The sequence below is a fragment of the Gavialis gangeticus genome, unplaced genomic scaffold (assembly GCF_001723915.1).
Source record: "Gavialis gangeticus isolate Ggan-Ray unplaced genomic scaffold, GavGan_comp1, whole genome shotgun sequence".
In the NCBI taxonomy this organism is placed as follows: domain Eukaryota; kingdom Metazoa; phylum Chordata; order Crocodylia; family Gavialidae; genus Gavialis; species Gavialis gangeticus.
This window is the reverse complement of record NW_017728992.1, coordinates 124,674,631-124,690,235: the sequence shown is the minus strand read 5'-3', so window position 1 is coordinate 124,690,235 and position 15,605 is coordinate 124,674,631. Positions and strand designations below refer to the sequence as shown.

Below are 15,605 nucleotides of genomic sequence, written 5' to 3'. Positions count from 1 at the left end.
TTTTTTTTTTTTTTTTTTTTTTTTTTTAGAGGGGCACTAGATTGGCCCTTTTCCAGTCCTTTGGTACCTGGCCCGTCTCCTATGACTTCATAAAGGTCATTGCCAAGGGCACCAAGATCTCCTCTACCAGTTCCTTCGCTACCCTGGCATGAAGCTCATCTGGCCCTGCTGACTTATATTATTTGGACACAACTGACTGTCTCTTTTGTTATCTCCTCAGCTTGCCCCCTTCTTTATCCAGATATTCCTTATTATGTGTTTGGCTGCATCATAATTTTTTTGTGAAGACTGAGGCAAAGTAGCGAGTGAGTAGTCCCACCTTCTTTGCATCTTTGGTTAGAAGTTCCCCTTGGCTTGTTAACAGAGGACCCACCGCTTCCTTGGCCCTTGTGTACTGGCCAACATACTTATAGAACCTCCTGTTGTTCTTAACCTCCTTTGCCAGATGCAGCTCATTCTTTACCTTTGCCTTCCTGATTGACCCTGCAGGTTCCTGCTGTTTCCTGTTATGCTTCTTTCACCTATCCATTCTTCCACTGTCTGTATACTCTCTTTATGCATTTGGGATATTTTAGAAGCTTCTTGTGCAGCCACATTGATCCCTTGCCATTCTTCTTTTGATTCCATCATGTCAAGACAGTTTCTTTTTGGGTTTGTGGCCTGTAAATCTCCCAGCCCTCCTTGGTGCCTTTATCCTTCAATCTATCTTCCAGTGATACCATGCCTATTAACTCCTTAAGTCGAATGAAATCTGCCTCTGAAATCTAGCATCCTAATTTTGCTGACCTCATGCTTTCCCTGTCTCACAATTTGGAATTCTATTTTATCATGATTGCTTACTCCTAAGTTACCCATCACTTTCACATCCCCCACCAATTCTTCCTAAATTATCCCCTAGTTGTATCCTCCACTTTCTGGAACAGAAAGTTGTTTTCCACACAAGTTAGAAATCAGCTGGGCATTTTATGTTTGGCTGCCTTGTTCTTTCAGCAGATGTCCAGAAAATTGCAATTTCCGATCACTACCATCCCATAGCTTTTGGATAGATGTGTCACCTTCTTGAAGATTGCCTCATTCACTCTCTCTTCCTGATTAGGTGGCCTATAATAAATCCCCACCATTATATTGCTGCTGTATCTTTCAGCTTTCATCCTCACCCAAATGCATTCTGCTTTTCTGTCTTCCTCCTCCTCACAGGGAACAAGTATACGTGTGTTTGACTTACAAGGTAATACCACCACCTTTTCTCTCAACCCCAGTCTTCCAAAACAGTGTGATACTCCATGTTGACGTTCTAGTCATAAGAGCTGTACCACCAGGTCTCTGTGATGCCAATCAGATCATAGTTAGTTTCACAGGCTCCAGCATCCAGCTGATCTTGTCTATTCCCCATCCATGCATAGGATTTATTTTGCATTTTGACCTACACACTTCCCTTTTGTTCTACTTTTTGCAGTCCTGTAGTGCTCTTTCCCAGAGTTAAGTGACTTATTTTGAGTCCTTTCCCCTCTGGGCTGTGTGATCTGTTGCTGAAGGGCTTTGATCACTATCCTTTGTGGCACATAATTAAAAGCCCTCCTTATTAGGTTGGCCAGATGATGCCCAAAGATGCTTTTCCCCATTCTCGCCAGATGAATCCCATCTATTGATAGCAGTCCTCCTCCCAAGAGCATCTGCCCAGTGTTGAAGAAGCTGAGGCCTTCACGTTGATACCACCATGTCAGCCACTTGCAGGATATCGTGGTCTTTGCTTGGATTTTATAGCCATCTCTCATATCCCTTCTCAGCCCTTCACCTTCCAAACTGAAAAGCAGTGCAATCCTTGCTTTCGGTGAGAGCCTTCACATAGTTAAAGTTAAGAACATGCTTAAATTGTTTGATAAATTAAGGCCTCAATTGGTGTTAAAATGTGTAGCATTTTGTAAGGAAACGATAAAATCAGTGTCTTGTTATTCTAATTACTGCAGTACATATAATTCTCCACTAGAGGCTCCCATAATACTGGATGATATGTTTGATATGCAGTTTCCTTAAGGTATTGACTGTAAGACTATACAAATGACAATAAACTAAATAAATGTATTCATATATACTAAAGTCCATTCTGTGTCTGCATCAAAAGTGATCATTAATAAAACTAGAGAACTCTTTTAACTTGTATTTTCTCAGAATACATAATAGATAAGCAGGTTGTATTTAGTATTTACAAATGACATTCTCTCGTAATTTATTTTTGTTGAATCGAATTAGGTCGCATGAGAGGATCTCTGGTTACTCTGCAAAAATTAGTTAATCTGTTTCCCAATGATACTTCATTAAAGAATGACCTTGGAGTAGGTTACCTTTTGATAGGGGATAACAGCAATGCGAAGAAAGTTTACGAGGAGGTAAGCTTCCATTTCAGTTGGGAAAATGTAATAAGCTCAAATATATTTATTCTGAGGAGGTCTTACTTTTAGCTGCTTTAATTTTTTTTAAATATATATTGGTCTTATGGCTATCATAAATAACATTTTTGCTAGTAAATCATTTTTTTTATTTTGTAACTCAAATATTCCTGTTACCAATGTGCTACTTTTCATGAACTAATAAAGTAAAAGGGATTATGTAACTAGCATAAATTTACCTCCTTTGTCCCATAGTAACCTGCTGTCCCTACATATTTATAATGTAAAATATAAACGTAATGCTTACAGTAATACAGGAAATCCTCAATTTATCCATAGGACAGAATGCAGAAGAGATCAAAAAAACCAAAACAAACCATCCTCTGTTCTGTAGGGATCAGGGCTCATGGACGGAGGTGATATCTTTTATTAGACCAACATGGATGGATAAACTGCATTGTCAGGAAACCCTCTTATATGGATGGAAATTCACCCAGTCTGGTAAGGCAGGAGCCACCATAGCCAAGTCCACCTGTGGGGCTGTGAAAGCTGAATGAAGAGAGACCATGACTGTTTCCTGATGATGATGGTGCATTTATTGGACCATTTAAGCCTGAAGGTTAATTTAGGTTAGCTGGCAGCAGCAGAAGGCTGTTGGTCTGAGCCTGGAAAATGGAGCAGACTGTTATGTATGTGTTCTGGGTCTAGAGGCAAGCCCTGCCCTCAGTGTAATCAGGAGAACTTGTTTCTCCTGGGATCCTCACAGGGAGGAGATTGGGATTGCATCGTATGCCAGGTATACGGGATGGTTGTAGTTAGAAGGGAGAATTTGCCTCCAACACACAACAGCTCCCAGATACTCCCAGATACTGTTACTGCAGCTTTGGCAGTTCATAGGATAATAGGAAAGTAGGGAGGAAGGGACCTCATCAGTTCACTTAGTCCAGACCCCTGCACAAGGCAGGATCATTCCTGACTAAGCCATCCCATTCAAATGTCTAATTCAGTAGTTCTCAGCCTTTTTAGATGCATGGAATCCTTTGGAAAATGATAGCTTTAGTATTCTTTTCTTTTTTTATGACTACAGAAAAATAATAGAGCAATTCTTTTGTTGCAAAGAACCCAGACAAGCCAAAACAAGTCAGACTGTTTTGACACTGAATTCCTATTTAAAATGTCTGGGTTTATCTTGTGAATCATATGTGCACACCTCACAATGCCGCAGTGAGAGCCATCGGACAAGCCACTCCCGAATCGATGGCACGCAGCAGCAGAAGCTGCCCCACCCCTTCCCCGTGCCCTCTCACCCCAGTCTTTTATCCACCTTACAGTCCATTCATCCAGTCCATACTTCCTTAGCTTCCTTGCAAGGATGCTGTGGGAGATGGTATGAAAACCATGCTAAAGCCAAGGTATATCATGTCCACTGCTTTCCCCGCATCTACAGAGCCAGCCACCTTATTGTAGAAGACAATCAGGTGGGTCAGGCATGATTTGTTCTTGGTGAATCCATGCTGACTGTTCCTAATCACCTTCTTCTCCTCCAAGTGCTTAGAAATGGATTCTTTGAGGAACTGCTCCATAATTTTTCTGGGGACTGAGGTGAGGCTGACAGGTCTGTAGTTCTCTGGATCCTCCTTCTTCCATTCATTAAAGATGGGCACTATATTCCCCTTTTTCCAGTTGTCTCGGACCTCCTCTGATCACCATGAGTTTTCAAAGATAATGACCAGTGGCTCTGCAGTCACATCAGCCAACTCCCTCAGCACCCTTGGATGCATTGCATCTGGCCCCATGGACTTGTACACATCCAGCTTTTCTAAATAGTCCCTAACCTGTTCTTTCCCCACTGAGGGCTGCTCACCTTCTCCCCCAAACTGTGCTGCCCAGTGCAGTAGTCTGGGAGCTGATCTTGCCTGTGAAGACCAAGGTAAAAAAAGCATTGAGCACGTCAGTTTTTGTCTCATCATCTGTCACTAGGTTGCCTCCCTCATTCAGAAAGGGGGCACACACTTTCCCTGACCTTCCTCTTCTTGCTAACATACTTGTAAAAACTCGTGTTGTTACACTTCATGTCCCTTGCTGGGTGCTCCAGTTGTGCTTTGGCTTTTCTGACTTCATCACTGCTTGCCCAAGCAGCACTCTTATACTCCTCCCAAGTTGTTTGTCCAAGCTTCCACTTTTTGTAAGCTTCCTTTTTGTGTTTGAGCTCACTGAAGAGTTCTCTGCTAAGCCAAACTAATCACTCGCCACATTTGCTATTCTTCCTCCACATCAGGATGGTTTGTTCCTGTGCCCTCAGTAAGGTTTCTTTAAAATACAACCAGCTCTCCTGGACTCCTTTCCTCCTCAGAGTAGCCTGTTAGGGGGTCCTGCTCATCAGTTCCCTGAGAGAGTCAAAATCTGAAGTCCAGGTCCATATTCTGCTGCTCTTTTTCCTTTTGTCAGGATTCTGAACTCTATCATTGCGTGGTCACTGCTGCCCAACTTCCCTGTCTGTGAGCAGCAGGTCAAGAAGAACAAAGCCCCTAGTTGGTCTTTCCAGCACTTGCACCAGGAAGTTGTTTCCAACACTCTCCAAAAACTTCCTGGATTGACTATGCACTGCTCCAAGCAGAAGTCAGGGTGATTTGAAGCCCCCATGAGAACCAGGGTTTGTGATCTGGAAACTTCTGCTACTTGTCTGAAGAAAGCCTCACCTACCTTATCCTAGTCTAGTGGTCTATAGGAGACACCCATCACAACACCACCCTTGTTGCTCTCCCCTCTAACCTTGACCCAGAGACTTCAACAGTCTTATCTCCACTTTCATACTGGAGCTGTAAGTAATCATACTGCTCTTTTACATATAGTGCTGTTCCTCCTCCTCTTCTCCCCTGTCCTTCCTGAACAGTTTGTTCATCCATGACAGTGCTCCAGTCATTCGAACTATCCCACCAAGTCTCTATTATTCCAATCACATCATAGTTCTATGATTGTGAGGACTTAATTCTTCCTGCTTGTTTCCCAGGCTCTGTGTATTTGTGTACAGACATCTGAGGTGACCAGCCAATTGCCCGGCTTTCTCAGGAAGAGTGAATCCTCCCCTGTTGCCCCCTCCTACTTCTGCTTCCTCCAGGTCCCCTGCTTCCCCACTTACCTCGGGGCTTTGTTCTCCATCCACCAGTGAACCTAGTTCAAAACCCTCCTCACTAGATTAGCAAGCCCGTCTTCAAAGATTCTCTTCCCTCTCTTCATCAGGTGCATCCTGTCTCTTCCTAGCAATCCTTCTTGGAACAACATCCAATGATCAAAGAAGCTGGTGACACCACTTGTGCAGCCATGCATTGATCTGCAGGATGTGCCCTCTCCTACCAAGGCCCTTCACCTTGGCCAGAAGGGTTGAGGAGAAGTCCACCTGTGTCCCTGTCCCCTTCATGCGTGCATCCAGAGCCCTGTAGTTGCTCTTGATCAGCTCAGGGTCGCCTCTGGCAGTATCGTTGGTGCCCACATGTATGAGCAGCATGGGGTAGTAGTCAGAGGGTCAAATGAAGTTCCACAGTGTCTCTCCGTTGCTTTCTCAAACCACCCTCATAGTCAAAAAGTTCTTCCTAATTTCCATCCTAAATTTCCTCTGTTGCAGTTTGAGGCCATTGCTCCCAGTTGTATAGACCTGGCCTTAGGATGTTATGTTTAGTTGCTACTTTGGCACTCTGTCAGCATTTTCTGAGGAACAGGACCACAATAAAAAAATGGTAACTTTTAAACAGTTTATATCTCAGCTAAACCTACACAGAACTTCACAGGGTGAGAAAAGACACTACTTTTTCACCAGATTTGTCTTCCTGCCAAATTCATGTGTGCTGTAAACAGTGTAGGTGTTGAAGTTCTGCCTGTAATTATTTTAATACTAATATATTGTAGGTACACACAAGAAGAGCAGACTTTTTTGATTGAGACTAGATATCCTGAACCGGTACTGGTCTCTTTAAATGTATGGTTTGGCCTGTTTCTGCAGGAGTCATCTGCTACAATTGTTGCCTTTTGTAATTTATTAAATAGTTAAGTGAAATGTGATGCCCTGTCCTTGTGAAGAGCAAATAATGCCTCTTTAAATATTTGGGAAATAATACATCTTCTGTCTATCAGCCTTGTCAACCAAATCCTGACTCAATTTCTAGATTAGCTTTTACACAGGAAAACATTCATAGATTTCAGCAAGAATTTTGAGAGAAGGACAGTTTAATTCACAGACTGGGGATCTGAAACACTGGTTTCAATCCTGGGTCCCGCACCCACTTTTTGTGTGGCTTTGAGCAAATCACTTAGGTCCCATGTGCATGTTACACTTGAGGCATGATTAACCCGTTAATCGCACCTTTAAGTGTCACCCAGCCACATGTTCCATTCATTTAATGGTGAGATAAAAAGAGGAATAAGCTAAAAGTTATTCCACCACATATGTGTAATAACTTGCTAGCTGCTTCCTATCACACCATTAATTGACTGGAACTCCCAGCTGAAGCGGTCCATGTAGAGCCCCAAGCCTGGGAGCTCCCAGCTGCAGGGGGCAGCCCGAACACCGCTGCAGCTTGGAAACCACAGCTGCTGGATCTCCCAGCTGTGGGAGCGCTCTGTGTGCTTCTGTAGCTGGGAGACAGCTGCTGCTATCTGCCAGCCATGGGGGCTCCATATTCACTCCTGCAGCTGGGAGACTAATGCTGCAATCTCCCAGCCACAGGGGCACACCGCCATGGGGGCTCCCAGGCATAGGAGCTTCCTTCTTGCTAGTGCATGGAGAGCCCGGGACCAGGCCCCCCAACCCCGCATCAGCCGTAAGATACAGTGAGATCTGATTTGCAATCAATCTTACAGTCACTGACACCTCCTGCCATGTGGTATGGCAGGAGGCATAATGATATAGATTGCACATTAGATCCTATCGTGCTTTTACTGGCATGCATAGAGGAGCCCTTAATCTCTGTTACCACAATTCACCTTCTTTAAAATGAGATTGATATTTTATTTCCCATACACCTCATCTGTCTTTTTAATTTAGATTGTTAGCTCTTAGAGTTGTCAGGAATTGTTTATGCCATTGTATACTGCCTAGCACAAAGACCTAAGTCTGCCTGTGTTACTAGATGCCATGTAATACAAATAATAACAGCAATAACTGCTGCTTTCCATCACAAGAAATGAGTCAGGATCTTAGTATCTGGCCTAGTGCGTAAAAGCAAGTTGTTTTTTTTCAACCCCCTTATCGAAAAGTGTTTTCTGTTTGTTTTTAATCATTCACTTACCATGTATTTGGGTTTTTTAGAGTACTGTGTGTGGTGTCAAATGTCCTCAATTTTCCTTAATTTCATTTCCAGTCACTATTTGGTGCTCATCATTTCAAAGGGTCAAGTCCTGAAATTCTAGGTCAGTGATAGGATGACTTAAAGAAACCTAAATAACTCCAATCTATGAAAATACTGGTGAAAATCATCTTTCATTTCATTTTGAACTAATTACCTGACTTCAAGCATGTAGGTTTTTTTCTCACAACAGTGAATAAATCACATAAGATAATGGATTTAATGAAACTCCTTATGTTAAGTTTTTACTTGTTGAGGTATCATTGGTTGTTGCAAAGGAAACAAAATAATCTAAATGTGTGTCTTAATAGGTAAAGACTTTTCAGTTTGTATTTGGTAGTTCATCTGCTTATTTTTGATTGAAGCCATCATTATTGTAACATCAGAACTGGATACTGAAAATGAGATATAAGCAGAATTGTTTCATAACAGTTTTCTTTCCCCAAAATTTTCAATAAGGTGTCAGCAGCTGTGAAAGTGTTATAGTCAGATTTTTATTTTAGACGTCTTAAATGAAACATATCCTTTTTACTTCAAGGATGGCAAGCCTAAATGTTGAATCATAAATCAAAAGACTGTACAGCTATAGTTTAAGATGTGGGAAATATGTCCCATTTCTTAGCAAGTACTTTATCAGACTCTCCGCTGTACCACAGCTGGAAAGCAATACAAAGAAATAGAAAGGGTTTTAGTTTCTTCCTTTTGTTTGATGTCCATCTTTTGAATCTTTTATTTAGGAAATGAAGTACAGTATGTTGGAAGTAATTCTGCAAGAAGTCAGGAGTACATTTATTTTTCAGAGGTCTACAGATCATGATTTAGCACTATTTAAGAGGCTGTTCATATGCAGAGCAAGTGATCCAAAGGCAAATTTTCTCTCTGTCCCTTTGTGCCACATATTGGTTATTACTCTGAATACCCGAGGTTATTATCTGAAGTTTATTTCTGTACCCATGGTTAGTACTTAATGGGCAGTTTAGCATAACTTGTTACCAAACATAATTAATATTGTACAGAACACTATGTTAATGCAATTGACATTGAATATCTCTACTCTAATTTATGCTGATACTGTTCCTTTGCTTCATGGCAGGGGTCATGAATATAGATCTTGCTTATATGCAGCTAGGTATATTTAACACAAGCTGTTCTGCCTGCGTTAATTAGATGCACTGCTCTTGCAATAAAAACAAATTATAACAAAATGATAAGGCCTTTAAATCCTTTGGAAGTCATTGTTTGGTCCCATTAGGACTAGTATTTGAGCCTGTATATACCCATCTGGAACAAAATTATCCCTTAGTTTATCACTACTAGCACTTCACAAAAACCAGTATCCAAAATTTGTTTGTTTTTTTTAAGCTGCACAAATTGCATTAGATAAAGTACATTTCTACAGTCAAGCAGTCAAGTATCAGTGTGCATATGTTGGAAATGTGACGTCCATATATGTATTCTCTCTAAGTGTGTTTGTCATTGGGTTTTTTTTTTTCTTCTCTTTTTTTTTTTTAAAGAACTGGTGTGTTTGCCAAAATGAACCAATGGTTATATATGGTGTTGTGTCTCTTTGTTTATTGTTGATGTGGCTTCTCAGTCAGTTAGGATTGAGACACACTGGTCTATAAAACACTGTAGCCAGATCATGTCATATCAAAGGCAGTGCTGTTTTCCTGGCACTAATGGTTACGATGATGCTCAGGGTGAATTTTAAATCCATAGTTTTACTAGTTATTCTTATCTCTATTTTTAGCCAGATTCTGTATTGGCTTATACCTTTGCAATACTTTATTCCAGAAGGAATATAAAATGCTATCATTCTTCCTTGCTTGGATTTTACACCCATTCTACACTCATCTTGCATAGATATAAATGACTATTTGAGGTTTGCAATCTCACAAAATTCAGATCAAGGAAAAAGAGAAAAGTACTTGCTCCAAGAACAGTTTCAGAGGCTGATCAGGCTCCTGTTTATTTTAAAGGGAGCATTAAGTTAGACAATGACCGGAAATGGGAGCAGGGAAATGGATGCAATATCTATCTTTGCATTTTAAGGGTTGTCCATTTTTATGTGTTTTTAAAAACATAAAATAAATTGACCACAAATCAGGTTAGCAATATTTCAGATATATGGTATGACATACACAATTAGAGTAACAGATATATAGGTCTACGAGGAACTTCAGGAGATTATCTAGTCCATTCCTCTCTCCCCTCACCACCAAGGTAAAAATGGAATAGCAAATATCTCTAACATGGTCTTGAAAACTTCCAATGTTTGTTCTGAAGCATCTCAAAGCATAGAGAGTGAAAGTGGTGAAAACAGTTTGAAGGCCTTGGAGTTTAGGCTTCACCAGCTTTGTGCAGTGACCATTATTCAGCTGAAATACTCCAACTATACAGGGCTGAGGGCTTCATTACCTTCTCTCTCCCCCACACAGACAGAATCTTTCAAGCACTGTTCTCCAGTGCACCCGCATTTAGCCTACTAGCACCTCACTGTTTTCTTCCCTATAGAAGAAAAATTAACTTAAGCTAGAACTCAAGAATTGCTGAAGTTTTAGAGGGTATAGGTTCAGTTTAGCACAGCTTAGTTGCTACTGACACAACCACTCACTAGTATAGAAGCAGGCTAGATCCTGTCAAGCACTGCAAGTCTTTCACTACCTGCTCACTACCTTTTGTGCCCAGAAGGAAGAGACAAGTTCCCTAGGAATGCAGTGAGAGAGAGTTCATAAAGAGTTCAGCTTACTATAATACAAAGATTCATGGGATGGATTTCTCTTCCAGAAATCTTAATGCCTCAAATGACTTAATGCACTTAAGGTTGTTGGTTGTAGCCATGTTGGTCTAAGGACATAGGCAGGCAAGGTTCTTTGGGTAGGTGTGATATCTTTTATTAGACCAACTAAATAGTTGGAAAAATTGTTCTCTGCAGATTTTCAGGCACAAATGCCCTTCAGGCATAGGGAAAGTCTGTTGATGTTTATGTGCTTTCCTGGATAGGAAATGCATTGTTTTCCTAATTTCCACCTACTTACATTCTCACTGTTTGGCCTCTTATCATACTTTTAGCTTATTTCATTCCTTGGAGATTGCAGAACAACTGTGGAGTTTCCCTGTGCCTGAAGAAGGGTGTTTGTGCCCGAGAGCGTTCAAAGTTCTCTGTGCCAACTACTCAGTTGGTCTAATAAAAGATATCACATCTACCCAAAGAACCTTGTCTGCATAATGCACTTCAGTGTTTCCTCACACTGTGTATCTTCACTGAAGTCATGGTGCTTCTCGGCAGGATAAATTAGCTCATGCTGAGTTTCTTGCTGCTAACGTGGTTATCTCTACGCTACACAGCGGTTACTTCAAGTGCAGTGTAGATGTGCCCTTTGGGTGGCTGTTCTCACTCAAGCTAATGTGAGGCAAGTAACTAGACTATAGAATAACTCTCATTACCTCTACAGTGAAGATTTACTCTGAGACATGACAGGGAGAAAGGAAAAGAGAAAATAATATAATGGAACAGCTAATTAAGTTAACATGCTTATGGTTAAGTTAATTTCTGCAGCTGCTAATCTTTGGCCATAAAGATATGTTTGTGACTGTTACTTTATCTGTAAAGTATTGTGGAGAGATACAAAAGGCTGCATGTAGGTTGTTAGAGAATGAAGGATAAAATACAATTTTGTTAAACCACAACATCCTAATACATTGGCTCAATCTGGTTTCCATGTACTGAGCAAACCTATTTTGAAAATAGAGCCATAAATAAATAAAAGTTGCTTATTTGTTTCCCTTAAAATAGGTTCTGAGTCTGGCTCCAGATGACGGCTTTGCTAAAGTACATTATGGATTCATCCTCAAGGCAGAAAACAAAATAGCTGAGAGCATTCCGTATTTGAAGGTACAGTAATATTTCCATATGTTATATTTTCCATTATAAAATTCCCTATTTTATGAGTAGAAAAATATTAGAAGTAAGGGTGCACCGACAGAGATTTTTTGGGCTGCTACTGATGGCTGATTTTTAAGGAGCCATATCAGCCAATACTGATCCAATTCTGATATGCAGCCCTGCAACATTGAGAGTGGCATCCAGCTGGTAAGTCTGTTGTGGGGGAAAGGGCAGCAGGAGAGAAGGGGTGTGGGGGGCGCAAATCGAGGCTCCCACAGTGAGGGAAGGAGTGGGGATGGAGCTGGAGTAGGGGCAGGGGCAGGGGCAGAAGCAGGTGTTGCCCAGCTGGTGCGGGGCAGAGCACAGGACGAAGCTGGCTTATCTGGGGGGCCGTGGGGTGGGAGACGGGGCAGCTTCTGCCACTTCACGCACCCCAGGAGGGCATAGGGGGCATGTGCCCTGGGATTTATATGTGAGGTGGGGTGGAGTGGGCTGCCACTGCAGGCTGGGGCCAGGGCTGCGCAGGGCTCTTCCTGGCAGGGGGGCTGGGCTGGGCCTATGCCCCTTCCTTCCCCCCTCACCCTTTCCCTCACAAAAGACTTAGTAGGTGGACCCGGCTGCTCTCCACACTCCCCCAAGCTGTGCTCCTGGCTGCGTGCATGCACAGGGCATTTATCGGCCTCATCAGACAAAAGAAGCCGATTGTCGAGACTCAATTTTCTTCATATTAGTGCCGATCCAATATGGGACCGATGTATTTGTGCACCTCTAGTTACCAGAAAGGAAAAAAACAAAGTAACACAGCTCTATCCCTACATATAGTAATTATAAGTGATGGTTATTACCCCAAAATACATTTAAAATTGCAGAGGTCTACTCCCTGTAAACTGAAACTACCTTATACATCAAAGATTAAGATTTAAGCACAAAGTATATTTTCTTGATTACTAATATGATACGCATATGAGATAGGCAAATTTCATTGTCTGGTTGTTTTAAGGTGGCCAAATTTCTAGTTGTCCATTTTTGAATGCTCTTGAATGTTCCTGAGGAAATATGATAATATTAACTCCAACTTGTCATTTCTACTAAAATTAGTAAGGGTGGAAATGGGAGAGTTTGAAGAAAATTACATTTTTTTAAAGTTTTCTTTTTGTCTGAAATGAGTGGTATTTTTTGTCAAGCAGGTTAACAAAGAAATGTACGCTGCATATATTTACACACTACTATACTTTATAGTGCTTACTTCTTGCATGGAATTAGCAGCTTATTTGTAATAATCAAATTGATTCTTGGTTTTTATTGGTGTTTATTTCATTCTTTCCCTAGGAAGGACTAGAATCTGGTGACCCTGGCACGGATGATGGACGCTTTTATTTTCATTTGGGTGATGCCTTACAGAGAGTTGGAGACAAAGAGGTATAAGTTCTACAAATTCTTGTAATAAAAGATCAGACCTCTACTGTGCTGTACACCCTGCCTTGAATCTAGGAAGGTGCTTAAGAAAGGGTTTGTCTTTGAGAATGTGAGTAATCCCATTATCTTAAAGTAGAATTTGGTGATACAGTGTAGGCTGCAAGATGCCAGCTATAGAAACTAAAAATGAGAGCAAGGATTGCTGATGGTTTGTGACTTACCAGGGACAGAAAACTGGCTGTTATAAGCCAAGAGTAGAGAGGACAACCAGGGATGCCTAGGCAGATTCAGTGAATGAGATTTTGGTTAACAGTGAAATATATCTCTTACTGCTACCCTTCAAGGTGGAATTAACCTACAGCACTTTTCCCCTAGGGCCAAAAATAGATCGTGTGTGTGTTTGCTATACTGAAACTGTGAGAAAACAACTTCTGGGAGGTTGGGAGCTCAATGAAAAAAATGACATCCATAGTACAAGGCATTGTGAAGTCTGAATTTGTGCTGGGGCTTGCTGTATACCTTCGTTTTAAATCAGGAGGCAAAAGAGAAAAGGCGAACCTCAGTATTTGTTTGCAAGAACCCCTTTCTTCATACCCTAACAGAAACAAATCTAGAACACTATGGCTTTTAGTTTATGAAATGTAGCAAATTCAAATTTACACATGTGGGTTCGTTCTGCTTCTTTAAAAGGCTCGCTGTTTGAAAATAGAGGTTGAATATTTCTGTTGACACAAAACGTAGGCCTCTGGCACATGTTACATTTAAGACATGATTAGTCAGTTAATCAGGTCTTAAGTTGTGACCCAGCCATATATTAGTGCAATGAATGGCATGATAAAACAAGGAGTAAGCCATAAAAACAGGTAATAACTTTGTGGCTGGTTCTTATCACACCATTACTTGAACATGTGGGCAAGCTGGGGCTCCCAGCCTTGGAGTGTACCTCTGTAGCTAGGAGCCCTGGCAGGTTCCTAGCTGCGGGAGTGCAGCCTAGGATCCTGCATCAGCTAATAGGGCTTCCAGCTGCAGAAGCACATGGTGTGCCCCCATAGCTGGGAGCCCAGATCAACTGATGGGTCTCCCAACCTCAGGAGTTTTCTACTTGCTGGTGCAGGAGGAGCTTAGGATCATGATCCTGAGCTCCCCCAGGATTGGCAATAAGGTGTGATGGGATCCATTGCTGGATTGCACAGTTGCACTTCCTGCCATGCACATGTGGCCTAGCAGGAAGTGCGATCGTGAGCATCCCACATCAGATCCCATCGTGCCTTTGCTTGCACATCTGCCAGGGGCTTAACAAAAGGTTCCCTGACAAGGAGTAGGAACAGCAGAAAACAAGAAAGCATTATACATATGTATACGTAAACAATTTATATTATTTATCAGTGATCAGGAAATAAAAAGTACTGACATTCAAGCATTGTAGGAATGCAGACTTCTGGAATATCTCAATACCAGTCAGTGAAATAAATGAATCTGCTCATAGTACTACTGTAGTCAATGTAGTACTGGTCTGAATAAGACTTTGGCTATGATCCCATTTAGAACCAGATAAGCAGATGTGATAATTGGATTTTGTTATAAAATAACAAATGTTTTAGAACTGTCATAATTCCTCATAGGACAAATGTCCTGAAGAGAAAATATGCATGCCCAACTGACTATGTGCTAGCACTTGGATTTTTAAACTAGGATTATCTGATATGGAAGTAAAAATAACAGAACCAACATTCACATGCTTTTTTGCTCAAAAAGAATGATGTTCCCTGTGATAACCTGGCTTGTAAGGATCAGACTACATCATCGAATATTATGTTGTAACCAGGTGTGGTGCTAGAGAGAGGCTTGGGGAGGCAATAGCCACCCCAAAATTTTCCTTAGCAACTCCATAGCCACCACTCCCAGTGCCACCCCTTCCTTGCCTCCCACCCTATGCAGCTGAACCTGCCCTGCTCCCACCTGCAGAGGCACAGTACTCCTGGCCCAGTTGAATAAGCCCCACCTCAGCCCCACCCCTGAGAAGAAGCTGGTACTGCCCCTAGTTATAACTAACAGTACCACACAGACATAGTTAACTTACATCACCCTTATTCCCAAGGTGGGTTATCTGCTAATGTTTCTAAAGGTGAAGGCCAAACTTCTGTTTAAAAGAAGAAATGTGCTAATCAACGACACACCAACTGCGTGGAGCTAAAGGAGACTTAGATTTGTCAGTAGAAATTCCATGGTTAAGCTGTTTTTTCTTGCCTTCCTAAATTTGCCAAACTTAAAGCTTCAATCAAGGAATGAGATCAATAATGATCATGTGAAATAGCCATAATTATGAGTAGACTTTTTTCTATTAGGTCCATATTAGGAATTATGAATTTGACATTGGTAAATTTTAAGGAAATGTATAGGAAGAGGATTTTTTTGCTTCAAGTGATTCTCTGAGGTGGTGCACTGAATTAAAAAGGAATATGTTAATTAAAGGACTATATAAATAAAGTTATGTGCAGGAGGTGCTTAATAGACTGCTAGGTCCCTAGCACACATTACATGTCTGCTGTGATTATGGTGCTGGAAGTGTGGTTGTTG

At 41.4% G+C, this 15,605-nt stretch overlaps 1 protein-coding gene across 1 annotated transcript in view; it reads left to right on the top strand.

Annotated features, from left to right (window-relative positions):
* Positions 1-15,605, top strand: part of LOC109298764 (aspartyl/asparaginyl beta-hydroxylase-like) — a 79,442-nt gene that overhangs the window by 14,359 nt on the left and 49,478 nt on the right. Inside the window, exons 5-7 of the mRNA XM_019519040.1 lie at positions 2,251-2,387; positions 11,523-11,621; positions 12,942-13,031. Coding sequence (XP_019374585.1) covers positions 2,251-2,387; positions 11,523-11,621; positions 12,942-13,031 — 326 coding nt within the window. The remainder of the gene's footprint in view (positions 1-2,250; positions 2,388-11,522; positions 11,622-12,941; positions 13,032-15,605) is intronic.